This window comes from Jatropha curcas, chromosome 5 (genome assembly GCF_041381405.1).
Source record: "Jatropha curcas cultivar XTBG-Jc1 chromosome 5, XTBG_Jcur_1.0, whole genome shotgun sequence".
Lineage (NCBI taxonomy): Eukaryota > Viridiplantae > Streptophyta > Magnoliopsida > Malpighiales > Euphorbiaceae > Jatropha > Jatropha curcas.
Window position 1 is genome coordinate 27,374,024 of NC_143155.1, and position 14,583 is coordinate 27,388,606.

Consider the following 14,583-nt stretch of genomic DNA (forward strand, 5'->3'; position numbering starts at 1 on the left):
AGTCAAAAAACAATTTTCATTACATTAATATTGTTCTAATTATATTTACAAGGGCAAATAGGGCCAATTTCTATTAAAAACAATAATTTTTAATTTTAATAGTAAAATACAATTAAAAATGAAAAAAATTATTATCTTATTAAAAATTAAAATATTAATAAAAATGTTAAAGATTATGATGCTTTCCAAATAATTTCTCAGCTGTGTAATTTCCTTTCCGCAAATGATTTGTTGGCTTACCTTATCCCCTTCCTCATTCCCTCCCTCCTTCTCTCTCTCTCTCTCTCTCTCGTCATCTCCAGGCTTCCATCTGCCAGCATAGCTTTACTTATCTAACTAACCAGAACAGAACACGAAAAATCTAAAATCTTTCTACTCACCAGTTCCCGCAACTACAAATTCCTCGCACCAATCCTCCTTCCTTGTTATTTAGTTTTTCAAGCTTTACCTCAAACTCGCTCATCTTCTTGTCTTCTGATTTTGAACTAGAAATGGCAGCACCGTTATGCGACTCGTCTTCGGTTAACCGCTTATCCTCCATTTCGTCTTTTCCTCCAAACTCTCTTGTTGCCAATGAAATTTACCATGGGAAAACTAGACTTGTTACCTCGTTTTTTGGTGCAAAATCACCAAAAATGCTCGGTTCTGCAGCAAAGACATGGAAATTGGAGAGGAGTAGAAGACGGAGGATGGTTGCAATGGCTTCATTAGGAGGTCTTCTTGGTGGAATATTTAAGGGGACGGATACAGGGGAGTCCACTAGGCAGCAGTATGCTCCAACTGTAAGACTGATTAACGGATTGGAAACGGAGATGTCTGCATTGTCTGATTCGGAATTGAGAAACAAGACTTCTGTCTTGAAGGAGCGGGCCCTGAATGGAGAATCCTTGGATTCTCTATTACCTGTAAGTCGTGTGGAAATTTGTTAGTGGTGACTGTTCTGTTATTTTTGAATGTTTGGAAGGGGTTGGTCAGAAGTTGATTGGTAATAATGCGTTGGACTGGGACTTCAGTGTAGATTTTGCGGTGATAGTTATCAAATACTTTATATGCAGTTGTTGTTTGTGCTTCTAAATGAATTTGTTTATGGCAATCAAAAACATATCTATTGCAGGAAGCATTTGCAGTAGTCAGAGAGGCTTCTAAGAGGGTTTTAGGACTTCGTCCCTTTGATGTGCAACTGATAGGTAAGGTCTTATCAAATTTGATATTTTGGTAATGTTTATTGTTACTAACATATGAAGTGTCTCAACATACATTGACATTTGGCATTCCTAAACCTCACTCTTTTGTCTGTGTTTGTGCGCTCGCACTCGTTATGTAGGTGGCATGGTGCTTCATAAGGGAGAAATCGCTGAAATGAGAACTGGAGAGGGAAAGACACTTGTTGCAATTTTACCAGCTTATTTGAATGCATTAAGTGGGAAAGGAGTTCATGTTGTCACTGTCAATGATTATTTAGCACGAAGAGATTGTGAATGGGTTGGTCAAGTTCCTCGTTTCCTTGGTTTGAAGGTTGGCCTAATCCAACGTATGTCACTTACTTTGATTTGTTTATTACATGTTCTGCAAACTCTTATGCATGTACGCATGTATCAGTATCTACCTATATAATTTTATTTTCATTTTTGTCTGTTAGTTTTTAACTGTTGAGCTTTATTATATATTTGAACTTCTGCTATTGTCTTATGCCTGAGGCTTTATTCTCTCTCTCTCTCTCTCTCTACATGTCTATGCGTGTCACCTATATTTTGTGTTTGGTTGGTTATTACTTCTGCAAGTTGATTTGTGATTTTTGGTTGGCATCATAATTTAACAACTGCTTTTGATGTCAGAAAACATGACGAGTGAACAAAGAAGAGAGAATTATTTGTGTGACATCACATATGTCACCAACAGTGAGCTCGGTTTTGATTACTTGAGAGATAATCTTGCCACGGAAAGTAATTCTTGTCTTTCATGCTAAATTATCCTATATTGTTACTGTCATTGTTTAGATTCATACATTGAAGAGCTTGCTCAAGGTCTGTTCTGCCCTGGTTGAATTTATTTTCTGGTATATACAGAGTGTTGAGGAGCTCGTCTTGAGGGGATTCAATTACTGTGTAATTGATGAAGTTGATTCTATCCTCATTGATGAAGCAAGGACCCCTCTCATCATTTCTGGACCGGCAGAGAAACCTAGTGATCGGTACTATAAGGCTGCAAAAATAGCTGCAGCCTTTGAACGAGATATACATTACACTGTAAGACTTCTACTAATATTATGCTTTATCTAAAATTGATTAAGTCTAACTACTTAAACTTCTATTTGGTTTGTGAGGAAAAGTCTATGTTCTTTCTTCTTACTTTCTTTTTGTATTGATTTCAGTAGTAGGAACAAATATTTCCAAAAAGAAAGATTGTGTAGAGAAAAGAAGTACAAACACTACTAACATTGCTGTAATATCCATGTTGTGGCAACTGCATAATTTATACACTGTCCTGTGTATAAATGACACTGCTTGAAAACTTACTACTGGTTGTTTGTCAATGGCAGCCATGTTTGAGAGATGGAATGTATACAGGACAAACTGATGAAAATGACAAAGTATAACAAAAGTAAATTGGGAAATCAATTTATTCTTAGGAAATAAATATGCTAATGGGTTGCTTTAAATGTTGATTCTTGTGGATTAAATCATATTGCCTGTGCTTAAAAGGCAACCTTGTCCTAAATTGGATTTCCAGTTTTCAGTCAGCAGAAATAGTGATCATTTATATCCAGACGGCAAGGACAAATTTTGTATGATTTTCTTTTAATTCTCTTTCTTACCAAGGCTGTGCTTGACTTATTGCAGGTGGATGAGAAGCAGAAAACAGTTCTCCTCACAGAACAGGGTTATGAGGATGCTGAAGAAATTTTGGATGTAAAAGATTTGTATGATCCTCGAGAACAATGGGCATCATATGTGCTCAATGCAATAAAAGCAAAAGAGCTATTTCTTAGGGATGTTAACTACATTATACGTGGCAAGGAGGTGCTTATTGTGGATGAGTTTACTGGTCGAGTTATGCAGGTGATGTTGTTTATCTAAATAGTGAAATTATCTATGTCATTTGTAGTTAAATATTATTATATACTATAAGCTTTGTATACTTTGTATGCAAAGAATGTTGAGGGTCTAGAAAGGGATTTTTCTTTTTTAGGAAAGGAGGCAGACTCATTGATAACTGAAGGTACAGTGAGTTTGATATTGTCTTTACTGTCAGGGGAGGAGATGGAGTGATGGACTTCACCAAGCAGTTGAAGCAAAAGAGGGTTTGCCCATTCAAAATGAAACTGTAACCCTGGCATCAATTAGCTACCAAAACTTCTTTCTCCAGGTTCCGGCATTCTATCTCTCAGCTACTTAGATAAATCAGTTTTGGCGATGAAATTTTAGCTTGATAATGCTTATTACATCTAACAGTTCCCAAAACTTTGTGGAATGACTGGTACTGCTGCAACTGAAAGCACAGAATTTGAGAGTATATACAAACTTAAAGTTACAATTGTGCCTACAAACAAGCCCATGATAAGAAAGGTTTGTTCTATTGCATCCATATTTATGTTGGTTACTGTTTTAACTAGAATCTCCTAGATATGGAAGATAAGCAACACAAGTTGTGCAAATTTTCGATTTTTCGCCTGGTAGTTAAGTGTAAGAATCATTAGATACTCTCTAAGAGGAAGAGCGATTTTACCTTCTTATCTGCAGTTGCGACTCCATTAAGTTTTTCAGCTCATTTGTGAGTTTTACCTAATGCAGAACCGTTTACTTATTGATGAATGCTGTCAATTTTCTCAATTCCTTCTCAGGATGAATCCGATGTAGTTTTCAGGGCAACTACTGGAAAATGGCGGGCAGTGGTGGTAGAAATTTCTAGAATGTATAAAACAGGTCGACCAGTGCTTGTTGGCACAACAAGTGTTGAGCAGAGTGATGCACTGTCAGAACAGTTGCAAGAAACTGGAATTCCTCATGAGGTGAGGCCTTGTTGATCTTTAGGAATTGAAGCTGTAGAACTTTGGAGAATTAATACATGAAAAACTGAGTGTGAACCAGGAAAATAAACTTCAGAGATTTGGATAAATGTTCTTTGGGTGAGACACTAAGTAGATATTTTTGTCTTAAAGATTCTCAATGCAAAACCAGAGAATGTGGAGAGAGAAGCAGAGATTGTAGCACAGAGTGGACGCTTAGGAGCAGTTACAATTGCTACTAATATGGCAGGTCGTGGAACGGATATTATTCTAGGTGGAAACGCAGAATTTATGGCAAGGTTGAAACTACGTGAGATGCTCATGCCAAGGTAGGTCTAGACTTCATAACGACTGGTGTATTCTGTACATTTTTCCAACTAAAACATTTCTGTGTTTCAACTGGTATGCCCATAATTAGATTATTGAAATTTGCATTGCCAGTTTATATTCATATGTTGCTACATGTTCATAAGAATGATTCAGTAGACATGAATCCTAGCTAGTTAGAGAATCTGATAGCATTCACAAGTATCTTATCCTCAGCTTATTGAGGTAACTGGAATATTCCATTGAAGTCTATGTGAATACTTAGTTAAGAACTATTGGATATCTTGTAAGAGAGGAAACCATTCACCACATATGTTGTGGTTTCAGCAATGACATGCGCTGTTCTTTCCAGCACTGGATGACATTTGAGCTTCTAATAATGTAGACAAGAAAGGCATCTTGTTCAAAACTAACTCTCTTAAATGATGTGCGTATTTATCACTGTTAATTATATGTTTTAAAGTATCTATATTTATCTAAATGTTGCAGAGTTGTTAAGCCAGCTGAAGGAGTTTTTGTATCAGTGAAGAAACCTCCTCCAATGAAGACGTGGAAGGTTTGGCATTCATGTTAATATATAAAAATATATGAAATAAGCCCGGTTTCTGAGAGATGTTGCTGTGTCATATATTTCATTTGTCTAACATTGTTAATAAAATTTTAGGTCAATGAGAGTTTGTTTCCATGCAAGCTATCTAATGAGAATATGAAGTTGGCTGAGGAAGCTGTACAGTTGGCTGTGAAAACATGGGGCCAAAGGTCATTGACTGAGCTTGAAGCAGAGGAGCGTTTATCTTACTCTTGTGAAAAGGTATACATGGAAAGTAAATTTTACATTTGGAAGTCAAATTGGCAAAAAGTTTAATTTGATTCCTTGATCGATTGAGACTAATTTTATGACACTATGAATTATATTCCTCCTATGTTTCTTGTTAAAAAATTATTCCATTAGGCTCTGTAAAGCTCTGTATTATTATTGTTTTGTTTTTGTAGGGCCCTGTACAAGATGAAGTCATAGCCAAACTGCGGAATGCCTTTCTAGAAATTGTTAGAGAATATAAGATCTATACTGAGGAAGAAAGGAAGAAGGTAAGCTTTGTCATATCATAACATTTGACCCTGATTTTACATGCAAGTATTGTTTGCAACTTAATTTATGTCCACACCTCCTGCAGGTTGTTTCAGCTGGTGGACTACATGTGGTGGGAACAGAAAGGCATGAATCACGCCGTATTGACAATCAGGTTTGATCAGTCAATATTTTTATGTAATTGTTGAATTTAAACTGCAAAGACAAGTTACATGATCATCCATCAAACTCATGTTGTCCTTTTGATTTTCACTTGAAAAAGAAACTCACTCTGTCTTTTTCTTTGTTTCTTTGATGGGATCATGAATCTTTTTTTATTTAAAATGTACTAAATCAGAACTTGTTTGTTGTTTCTGCACAGCTTCGTGGTCGAAGTGGTCGCCAAGGTGACCCTGGAAGTTCCCGCTTTTTCCTGAGTCTTGAAGATAACATTTTTAGGATTTTCGGTGGTGACCGTATCCAGGTGAGGCCTCTGATTCAGTTCCCTAGTTGTTAGTTCTCCTGTGGAATATGTTTGTCATAACTCCCTATTTTGGTCTTTCTTAAGGGGATACTGGTGTAGTGTATGACATTCTTGGTATTGCTACTTACAGGGCTTGATGAGAGCTTTTAGAGTTGAAGACCTACCAATCGAGTCCCAGATGCTGACAAAAGCTCTAGATGAAGCTCAGAGAAAAGTGGAGAATTACTTTTTCGATATTCGGAAGCAATTGTTTGAGTATGATGAAGTCTTGAATAGCCAAAGAGATCGTGTATATACGGAGAGGAGGCGAGCTCTTCAATCTGATAATCTCCAATCTCTTATTATTGAATATGCTGAATTGACGATGGATGACATCTTAGAGGTAACCTGTTTGAGAACTTTGTTATTTGAACTTTTCTTTTTAATATCTCTTACGCAGTGCCTTGTACTGTGAATGGGTCTGGTTTCAAACATTTCAACAACTGTAATATTGTTATGAGCAGGCAAATATCGGCTCTGATGCTTCAAAGGAAAATTGGGATCTAGAAAAGCTCATTGCAAAACTTCAACAGTAAGAGCATTCCTATATTATTTGTTTAATGCTGGATAAACTTCCAAAACTGAATTCTGTTTGATGGATTTTGGATGCCTGTTTAGTTCTTGAATGCAGTATTGATACGGAGGTTCTGTCTCTCTTTCTTTTTTTTTCAGATATTTTGGAGTTAAATTTAACGTTTTCAAATTATCTATTGATCAAATTCTTAAATGAAATTTAAAACCAGCGCTTCTGTAGTTGGAAGACCTTCATATGGGATGGCTTTCTTGCTTAATATGGCTCTTTAAATAATTTACTAACGTGTACTACTGTAATCTTAGGTACTGCTATCTGCTGACTGATTTGACCCCTGATTTGCTGAGAAGCAAGTGTTCAAGTTATGAGGACTTGCAGGATTACCTTCGTCTACGAGGTCGCGAAGCATATTTTCAGAAAAGGGTTAGCAAATACTATATTTATTTCATTATCTCTAGAAAGATTTTCCTGTTCATTATAGATCCATGGATCTTATCATTGTATTAATTGAGTCCATTTCCTATGCTCTTTTAAATGAGAGGAAAATCTGCTGCATTATAATCATGCTAGTATTTATATCCATGCTTGAACCATGTAACAAGAATTCTGTTAGGTCATCACATCACATAAAAGTGATTCCTTGCTATAGCTTGGCTAAAATGGAGCCTGGATTCTTTTAACTTTTTGACAGTTTCCAACATTTCTGTAGTAAATAAAATGTTTAATGATGAATTATTGCACTGTGATTTGCATAGGACATGGTACTGTGTGTCCTGTTTCAACCTTTACATTGAATCTGCATGATTTGGATATAAATGAGTTTACCCACCAATTAGGAAGAATAACTTTTGATTTTCCCTTCTCTGTTTGAACTGTGTTGTAGGACACTGTGGAAAAAGAAGCACCGGGCTTGATGGCGGAAGCTGAGAAATTCTTAATTTTAAGTAATATTGATCGTTTGTGGAAGGAACACTTGCAGGCAATCAAGTTCGTTCAGCAAGCTGTAGGCTTGCGTGGTTATGCACAGCGTGATCCACTTATTGAGTATAAGCTAGAAGGCTACAATCTCTTCTTAGAGATGATGGCTCAGATAAGAAGAAATGTCATATATTCCATATATCAGGTTCGACACAGCCAAACTAAAAATTACAACATATTAGCTGTTCATTTTGAAATGAATGATGTATTTATTGGAGTGTTGTTTTCTCTTTGGCAGTTTCAACCTGTGGTTGTCAATAAGGAACAAATCCGGAATGAGAAGTCAGCCAAGCTTGTCACAAATGGTAGAGGCGCTAACAAAAATGTCGATCCAGTTGGTGCCACTGAGTCGTCGTCATCAACTGCAACCCCTCAGGCTAGTGCCTAAGGAAGAATTCGTACAGAATTTGTAAATGATGGAGACAATCCAAAAAGCCATCTTGCTCTGTGATACTTTGTAGAATATAAATCTTCAACATGCACGAGTGAGAAATATTTATGTCTATTTAACTGTACCAGAGCGGAACCACACGATAGAAATCAGGAAAGATTGTAACATTAACAAAGAACCAATCATTTTATTTATTTATTTTTTTTTCAATTTTAATAAGAAATTGGTAAATACATCAGTATGATCTGTTCTGTTTCTGCTCTGCTCCAAAGCTTGTAAAAGAACCATGGCTGTGCAAATCATAGACCATTGACAGAGGGCGCACAAGGTGTCTCGGCCGACTCCAGACATTTTGTTCCAAGGTTCAATTCATTGCCATCATGAAGAATTTTCTTCACAATTTCATTTAAGGAATTTCCTCTATCCTACATGAAACGAAATATCAAATTAATATCAAGCGATTTTCATAACATAATGAAATTCAGGTCATGATGATTCTTACTTTTACTCCAATTGCAATTGCTGTTTTAAGTCTAACAAGTTCACCTAGTCTCAAAGATCCTCCTTTCTGATCTTTAACCAATATCACTGGTACCTTCTTCAAAGAAGCCAAGCTTGGGAGATGCTTTGTCAGCCATTTAGGGTTGCAATCAGAAGCTATCAGTATGGCCTAAATGTAAAATTAAGAGAGTCATTACCAGTCTTAAAAATATCTAATTTAACTATGTTAACAATGAAAAGACAAACCTTTTTCATAACAACAATAATAAGACCACAGCAACTAACCTGAAGCGGAACTGCAGGCGGTTTGCGACGATGAGTGGCGACGGTATGAGGCAGCGGCTTTTGATGGGAGCCATCAATCTCCGCCGTCGGCAACATTCGTTCAAGAGCACGAGTGACTTCATTGACTCCAATAGCGAATTGTTGCTGTATCAAGCAACCCATAAGTTTTACGAACATAAAAAAAAATAGTAAATATATATAAATAAGAATAGCTTAAAAACCTTGAACCAGAATTTCTCGGGCAGCGAATTTCTTTCCAGAAGTTTTACAGACTCAACTTCCCTGTTAGCAAGCGAAACGAAAATCAAACACCGCAATTGAAATCCATTCAAAGAAAAGAAACTGAAAGTGCGAAACTGTTTGTGATTATACCGATTGATTAGTTTGAGCAAACGAGCAAGACGTTCCCCTTCATAGCAACTATACAGTCAAAAGCACCACATAAAGCTAAGATTTTTCTAAGAAAAATAGGATTCTTTAGAAAAGAAAGCTAAAATAAACAAAGAATGCATACTCTTGGTCTTGAGGAACCAAGCTAGACTTGGAAGCGTCGGTAGTGCTTTTAGAAGCTCTGTTTTTGTTTTTGTTTCCCATGGTTGCGGTTTGATTTCGTTTGGAGGTTTTAGCAGAAAGGGTTTTGAATTTTCCATTGCTTGCTACGTGTTCGAGAAAATGCACCCAATGGATCAATCGCGTTTAGCACTTAGAAAGAAGCCCAATGGGTTGAGCCCAATAGGCCATAGCCCCAAAACAAAGTGAAGAGAGAAATTTATACATGGAAAATAATTGCCTATACAAGATGTATGCTCCCACTTATCCACCAAACCATTGAAATTACAATTTTTATTGAAACCAGAGTATTATTAATCATACATTAAAAAATAATAATAAAATAAAAAACACTTTAAAGAATCCTTAATTTTATTATTTTGATCTTAATTTCAGGTCCATAAGTGGAATATGGACTCAATCTAGATAAATTTTTTCCATTATACATAGTCCTTTTTGGTCATCTTGCATTTTTTTTTTTTTTTTTTACTTTTTCTTTTATTTTTTGGTACAATTTAACGTTTGTTCATTGAAAGTTTAAAATAATTGCAACGTTTAGTACATTCACGAGTGAAAATGAAGTGGTCCTCCTCCTCCTCCTCGTTAGATCGGTAGATCCAAAAAATGATATGAACTTTTAATGGAATCAAGTAATCACAAATTTACAGTATGTGAAGCCAAGAAGAAGGGAAATGTTCATGGTTGATTCTTATTTTCAATAATAGACCAAAAGGTTTTGAATGTATAATTATTAAAAATTTCTTTAGATTATTGAACTGCAATATATGTATATATGAGATGGACAATCAAACTGTTGAGAAGAAATTTAAGCAAATTTATGTTGTTTTTTGAATTATTAATACTCAAGATTTAACATAGATTGGTAGGTTATAAAGAGGGTAAACGGAGCAAGAATCACAGTTATAACTGTTTAATTATTATAAATAATGTTATAAATGGGGATTCAAGTCGGCAATGCTCCTTCAAGGCATTAAAACCCATTTATTATTATGATGTGAAATAAAACAATTTGACCCGCATTCCATGTTTGCTAACTTGTACATTTTCTTTCATCCCATTCAATTATTTTTGTCTTTATTTCGAAAGAAGAATCGCACAAATTTTGGGATATGTTTTTTTTTTTTTTTTTTATCCTTTTGTACTACTGTTTCCTTCTTCTCCATTAATAAACATGGTGAAAGAAAAAAAAAAAAAAAAAGTTCATTTCTTGCAAGATATTGCAGTGCTTCTCCCATTTGTTGTTAGGGTTAATATATATATATAAACATTAATTGGTGGCGTTGATCTTGGTCATGCAGTAGTTGGAGTAGAAGGTGGCCGTATATAATGGTAGCTTCTGTTGCTCTCTACCAAACTTATTCTTTCTTTTTCGAAGAACCTTTGTGATTACTAATACATCTATCACTTTATGAGATACCATGTGAGTAATTTTCAATTTTATAGTTTTTTTCTTAATTTCGAGTACTATTATATATTATTCATAAGTTAAAAAGGTTCAATCACGTAATAATTTTCAAATTTTTATTACTGTAAAACAAGTTCTGCTCCAATAACATGGTTTGTATTAGCAAAAAAAAAAAAAAAAAAAAAAAAAAAATTCAAAATCAATCATTAAGAGTGGAGAGTAAAGAAAAAACAGTTGAAAGAAACTATTTAATTATGGGATTTTTTTTCAGAGTTTGTATTTACACTATGCTATTCTTCACAAACTTTACTATTGTTTTCCTTTTCCTTATGAGAAAAAATATTTGGTTTGATAGGATCGTAAATATTAATGAACTTTTACGCTAAGAAATAAACAGGAGGCAAGCAATGGCAATGGAAGAGACAGCCCATGTGTAGTGTAAATTTTTATTTTTTATTTTATGGGTAGTTAGGATGTATTTATATAGTAGATATAACTAGAAGAACAACCTCTTCTCTCTCCCTTTAGGACATGAAATTATGATGCTTCTACTCCATTGTTGTCCATTATTATACTACTTAATTATTCTTAATTTAGTTAGTGAGGTCCATTTTAAATCCTTGATTTGACCAGTATTATCTAAATTGTTTGATTAAGATTTCATTAGATAAAGCTGTCCTGTCCTCTTAATTAATTACCTTTCAAGGGAATTTTAATCAAACTCCATTATTTGTAATCCATGATTATGCGTGTACAACTTAAGACAAACAATTAGTTCTATTAGTTGCCACCTATAAATCCGACAGAGATTGGTGAAAGAAGAAGTAAAAAAAATTTGTCATTCTCACTATAATAATTCAATTTTTGGTAGATCCATAAATATTATTATCAACAGAAAGGGTAATTTACGTACTTATACATGGATGGTCCCTGCTATAGCTTGCTTGCTTCTTCTGTGTATTTCTCACCTGTAATACATAAATTAAATTATCCAAATTTGTACATATAATACAAGAGTTAAGGGTATATCCATTTTAGACTATTGAAACTATAAAGGTATATTCTACTCTTGTTGCAGTTAAGATTGGATTAATTGAGCGGCCGAAAATCAATTATTGGTGTTTGGACTAGACAAATAATTAAGGGTGTTTGATAAATTCAACTGTTGAAACATTAGCGTTTTTAATAATCTTAGAAATTAATTAATTATAATAATCTTTTGGATTTTAAGAATAATAATACTAGAAAATAAAGTTTAAGAGAAGTGAACTATTTGTTCTTTATGAGACAAAATGAGATTATGCAAATCTGAGAAAGATTTTGCCAAATAGATTTGGACAGTAAAGAAGTGAAAAATGGTACAAAAAAGAAAGTTGCATAGTGTTCTTGTAATGGTGTTTGGACAATTTCATTTCAACCATGACTATTTGTGTTTGTTAATGGGACATTGGATTCCCTACACTTTGGAAACCTTAACCCGTCTTTTCTTTTTCTTTTTTTTTTTTTTTTTTAGCACAATTTTCCACAGATCTTTGAGGCTTTCTCTTGCTGTGTATTGTATTTCTTGTACTGCATTAGGACTTTGTCTCCTTCTTTATGGACAATTTTTCTTAATGGGTTAATTTGCAAATATTGCTTGGAAGCAATGAATGAGAATATACACCTTTGTTTCTCTTTACACATCCCCTCTGCTGTTGTCTGGTTTAAGGTTTTAATCTAGTTGTTAATACTACTTAATTACTTGCTGTCTGCTGTAATGAGTTTTTTCATATTTTAATTCTTTAATGGGTTTCTTAAAGAATAATCCATCTCTAACAATCATTATGCTTTAATAGATTTAACATGCGAAAATCAAAAAAAAAAAAAAAAGATGGAATAATAGTTTTTGGGGTTTCTTTATTTCTTTTTGAAATCGATTCTTATTAATAACGAAGGAAAATATATTTATTACGATTTTATTTTTTGGAAAAAATGAAATTTGAAAATATGTAAAAGAGGAAAGGAATTTCAAAATGAAACACAATCCAAAATTTTGTTTAAAAATTAGCAAATTAAAATTTTAAATTTCAATTTAGATAACTAGGCACTAAACACGGTTGAGTATTTAGAATTTAATACAAACTTATAATCTTATACTTGAAATTCAAATTTAAATCTCATCTATTTATAAATTAAAAATATAACAAAAATTATTTAAATTCAATACTATACTAACATTTTTATGATTTTTCAATTGAAATCTATTCTTATTTCAAATGTACGTGCATTTATCGTTAGACATCCTAATATTTGAAATTTTTAGAAGGTAATTACAATTTACATTCTCCAACTCAACTATTTAACAAATGGAGATGTAATTAGAGGCGAGTATAAATCGGTTAAGAACTAACTGATTTTTTAGTTCTCAGTTTCAAAATTTTAAAAATTTCAATTATTTCTGTTCTTAGTTAATCGATTCGGTTTAATTTTATATTCATAAAACTGTGAGTAGTGGATTATCTAAAAGAAATTTGCTTATTTAGTTAAATCAACTCAGTTTGATTCGATTAAACCTGAGTCCACAGCCCTAGGTCTAATACGCTCATCTTCCAAAGTTCACAGGAACTTGAGCTTTTTAATGGCCTATGATTAGCATTAGCTTTGTTGAATAGTAGCAGTGGCAGAAGAAGAAGAATTGGTCAAGGTCAAGGTCAAGCCATTTTTTGTCTCCTCATTAAAGAAACCGAACCTTTAACCGTTCTGTTTTCGAATAACAAAACCATGCCACTTCACGTTCTCTTTTCATTTTTCGTGTTAGTGGTAATTGGTATTTATTTATTTATTAATAAGGATGGTAATTAAATAGAATATTAATTTTATTATGTTTTTTGTAAATTCATAATTATGTTGAAATAGAAAAATTAAAAATTACCCATATTATACGATAAGAATATATAATTACTATATTCTCAAATACTTGCCGTTCGAAAATATTATATTTTTAAATATTTATCACATTTGTAAATTTAAAAAATAATATTATTTTTCTTTTTTATTCTTTTTATATAACCAACAATGATAGAATGATTGAACACTAAGACACAGTCTAATACTCAAAAATATCTAAATGTGCAAATATCTGGCAATACAAATAAAATATTCCTACTTAAAAAATAACAATACAATAAAACATTATTAATAGCAAAATTTAATTATTTAGTAGTGTCCATCCACCAAAATCGCAATACAGCTGTTTTTTATAGGGTAGTTTTTGTCTATATGTCTAAAACTCTCCTTCCAGCTATGAGCCAATGATCCCATTCCACACACAAACAAAAACAGAAAAAGAGACGCACTCTATGAAAAGGCACATCTATGTATTTTTCTCACTCAATAAATAAAAAAAGGAGAACTAGGATTTTATAAACCACCAGAAATTATCCAAATCAATTTAAAATCATTTTTTTTGAAATTTTTATTTTTCAAAAACCAATTTAATTGAGAATTTAAAATCATGTTTATTTGAACTTTAAAATGATCTGTAATTCAATTTATTTTTTGAATGAAGATTTCTTTTGTGTTGACCTATGCCTATTAAATCACAACTTCATATTAGTTACTTTAATTATATTAATTATTTTATAAAAATTCAAATATTGAAGCTTGTTTATAAAAAAATATGCTAATACAAATTATGCACAAATTATAAATGGGTTAAAATGAAATTTTTTGATAATTTTTTTACCAATAAATTTTGAAATAATGTTACTAATATCAACATTTAAATTTCAAAACATACATTGTTTATATTAATGACATATAGTTAAAGACTTAAAATATTAATTTTAAAATAATTAAATAAATATATTTTTAATTTTGTTGTCCATAAACAAGGATACAAATTAACTTTTATATATATATATATATATATAGGATGTACAAACCAGCGTTAGAAATTGTCCAAATAAATTGCATTCATAGGTTTAATTTATTTGAGTACCTGCGGCTTAATTGGTT

The 14,583-nt window shown here is 32.9% G+C and overlaps 2 protein-coding genes across 3 annotated transcripts; one reads left to right on the plus strand and one right to left on the minus strand.

Moving 5' to 3' along the window:
• The first annotated feature begins 204 nt into the window (after positions 1 to 204).
• AGY1 (Albino or Glassy Yellow 1) lies at positions 205 to 8,067 on the plus strand. 2 transcript variants are annotated; one of them, XM_089721713.1, is made up of 20 exons: positions 205 to 905; positions 1,115 to 1,187; positions 1,325 to 1,531; positions 1,836 to 1,938; positions 2,066 to 2,246; positions 2,841 to 3,059; positions 3,253 to 3,366; positions 3,453 to 3,566; positions 3,842 to 4,009; positions 4,160 to 4,335; positions 4,823 to 4,889; positions 4,998 to 5,144; positions 5,327 to 5,422; positions 5,509 to 5,577; positions 5,785 to 5,886; positions 6,017 to 6,268; positions 6,390 to 6,457; positions 6,763 to 6,880; positions 7,341 to 7,580; positions 7,674 to 8,067. In XM_089721713.1, exons 1-20 carry the CDS (start codon positions 492 to 494, stop codon positions 7,821 to 7,823), a joined length of 3,078 nt encoding a protein of 1,025 aa, XP_089577839.1. In that variant the 5' UTR covers positions 205 to 491; the 3' UTR covers positions 7,824 to 8,067. The 2 variants fall into 2 exon arrangements, with proteins under 2 accessions (XP_089577839.1, XP_089577840.1); XM_089721714.1 differs by lacking the exon at positions 1,836 to 1,938 and having other exon boundaries at positions 1,325 to 1,515; positions 2,067 to 2,246.
• Positions 7,994 to 9,261, minus strand: LOC105642706 (Ribosomal protein L7Ae/L30e/S12e/Gadd45 family protein). The gene is made up of 6 exons (XM_012227622.4): positions 9,127 to 9,261; positions 8,985 to 9,032; positions 8,834 to 8,894; positions 8,613 to 8,756; positions 8,329 to 8,496; positions 7,994 to 8,251 (listed from the first exon to the last, which is right to left on the minus strand). The coding sequence occupies exons 1-6, from the start codon at positions 9,204 to 9,206 to the stop codon at positions 8,126 to 8,128; spliced, it is 627 nt and encodes a 208-aa protein (XP_012083012.1). The 5' UTR covers positions 9,207 to 9,261; the 3' UTR covers positions 7,994 to 8,125.
• Between the last annotated feature and the right edge of the window lie 5,322 nt (positions 9,262 to 14,583).

What these genes read in the sequence shown, in the direction of transcription:
- LOC105642706 (XM_012227622.4), bottom strand. Translation starts at nt 9,206, where the DNA reads ATGGGAAACAAAAACAAAAACAGAGCTTCTAAAAGCACTACCGACGCT. An exon ending in TTGCTCAAACTAATCAATCG is followed by an intron (nt 8,895 to 8,984) that starts GTATAATCACAA and finishes GCTTGCTAACAG; the next exon opens with GGAAGTTGAGTCTGTAAAAC. An exon ending in CAATTGCAATTGGAGTAAAA is followed by an intron (nt 8,252 to 8,328) that starts GTAAGAATCATC and finishes CGTTTCATGTAG; the next exon opens with GATAGAGGAAATTCCTTAAA.
- AGY1 (XM_089721713.1), top strand. Translation starts at nt 492, where the DNA reads ATGGCAGCACCGTTATGCGACTCGTCTTCGGTTAACCGCTTATCCTCC. An exon ending in AACGAGATATACATTACACT is followed by an intron (nt 2,247 to 2,840) that starts GTAAGACTTCTA and finishes GACTTATTGCAG; the next exon opens with GTGGATGAGAAGCAGAAAAC. An exon ending in CTGAGGAAGAAAGGAAGAAG is followed by an intron (nt 5,423 to 5,508) that starts GTAAGCTTTGTC and finishes CACCTCCTGCAG; the next exon opens with GTTGTTTCAGCTGGTGGACT.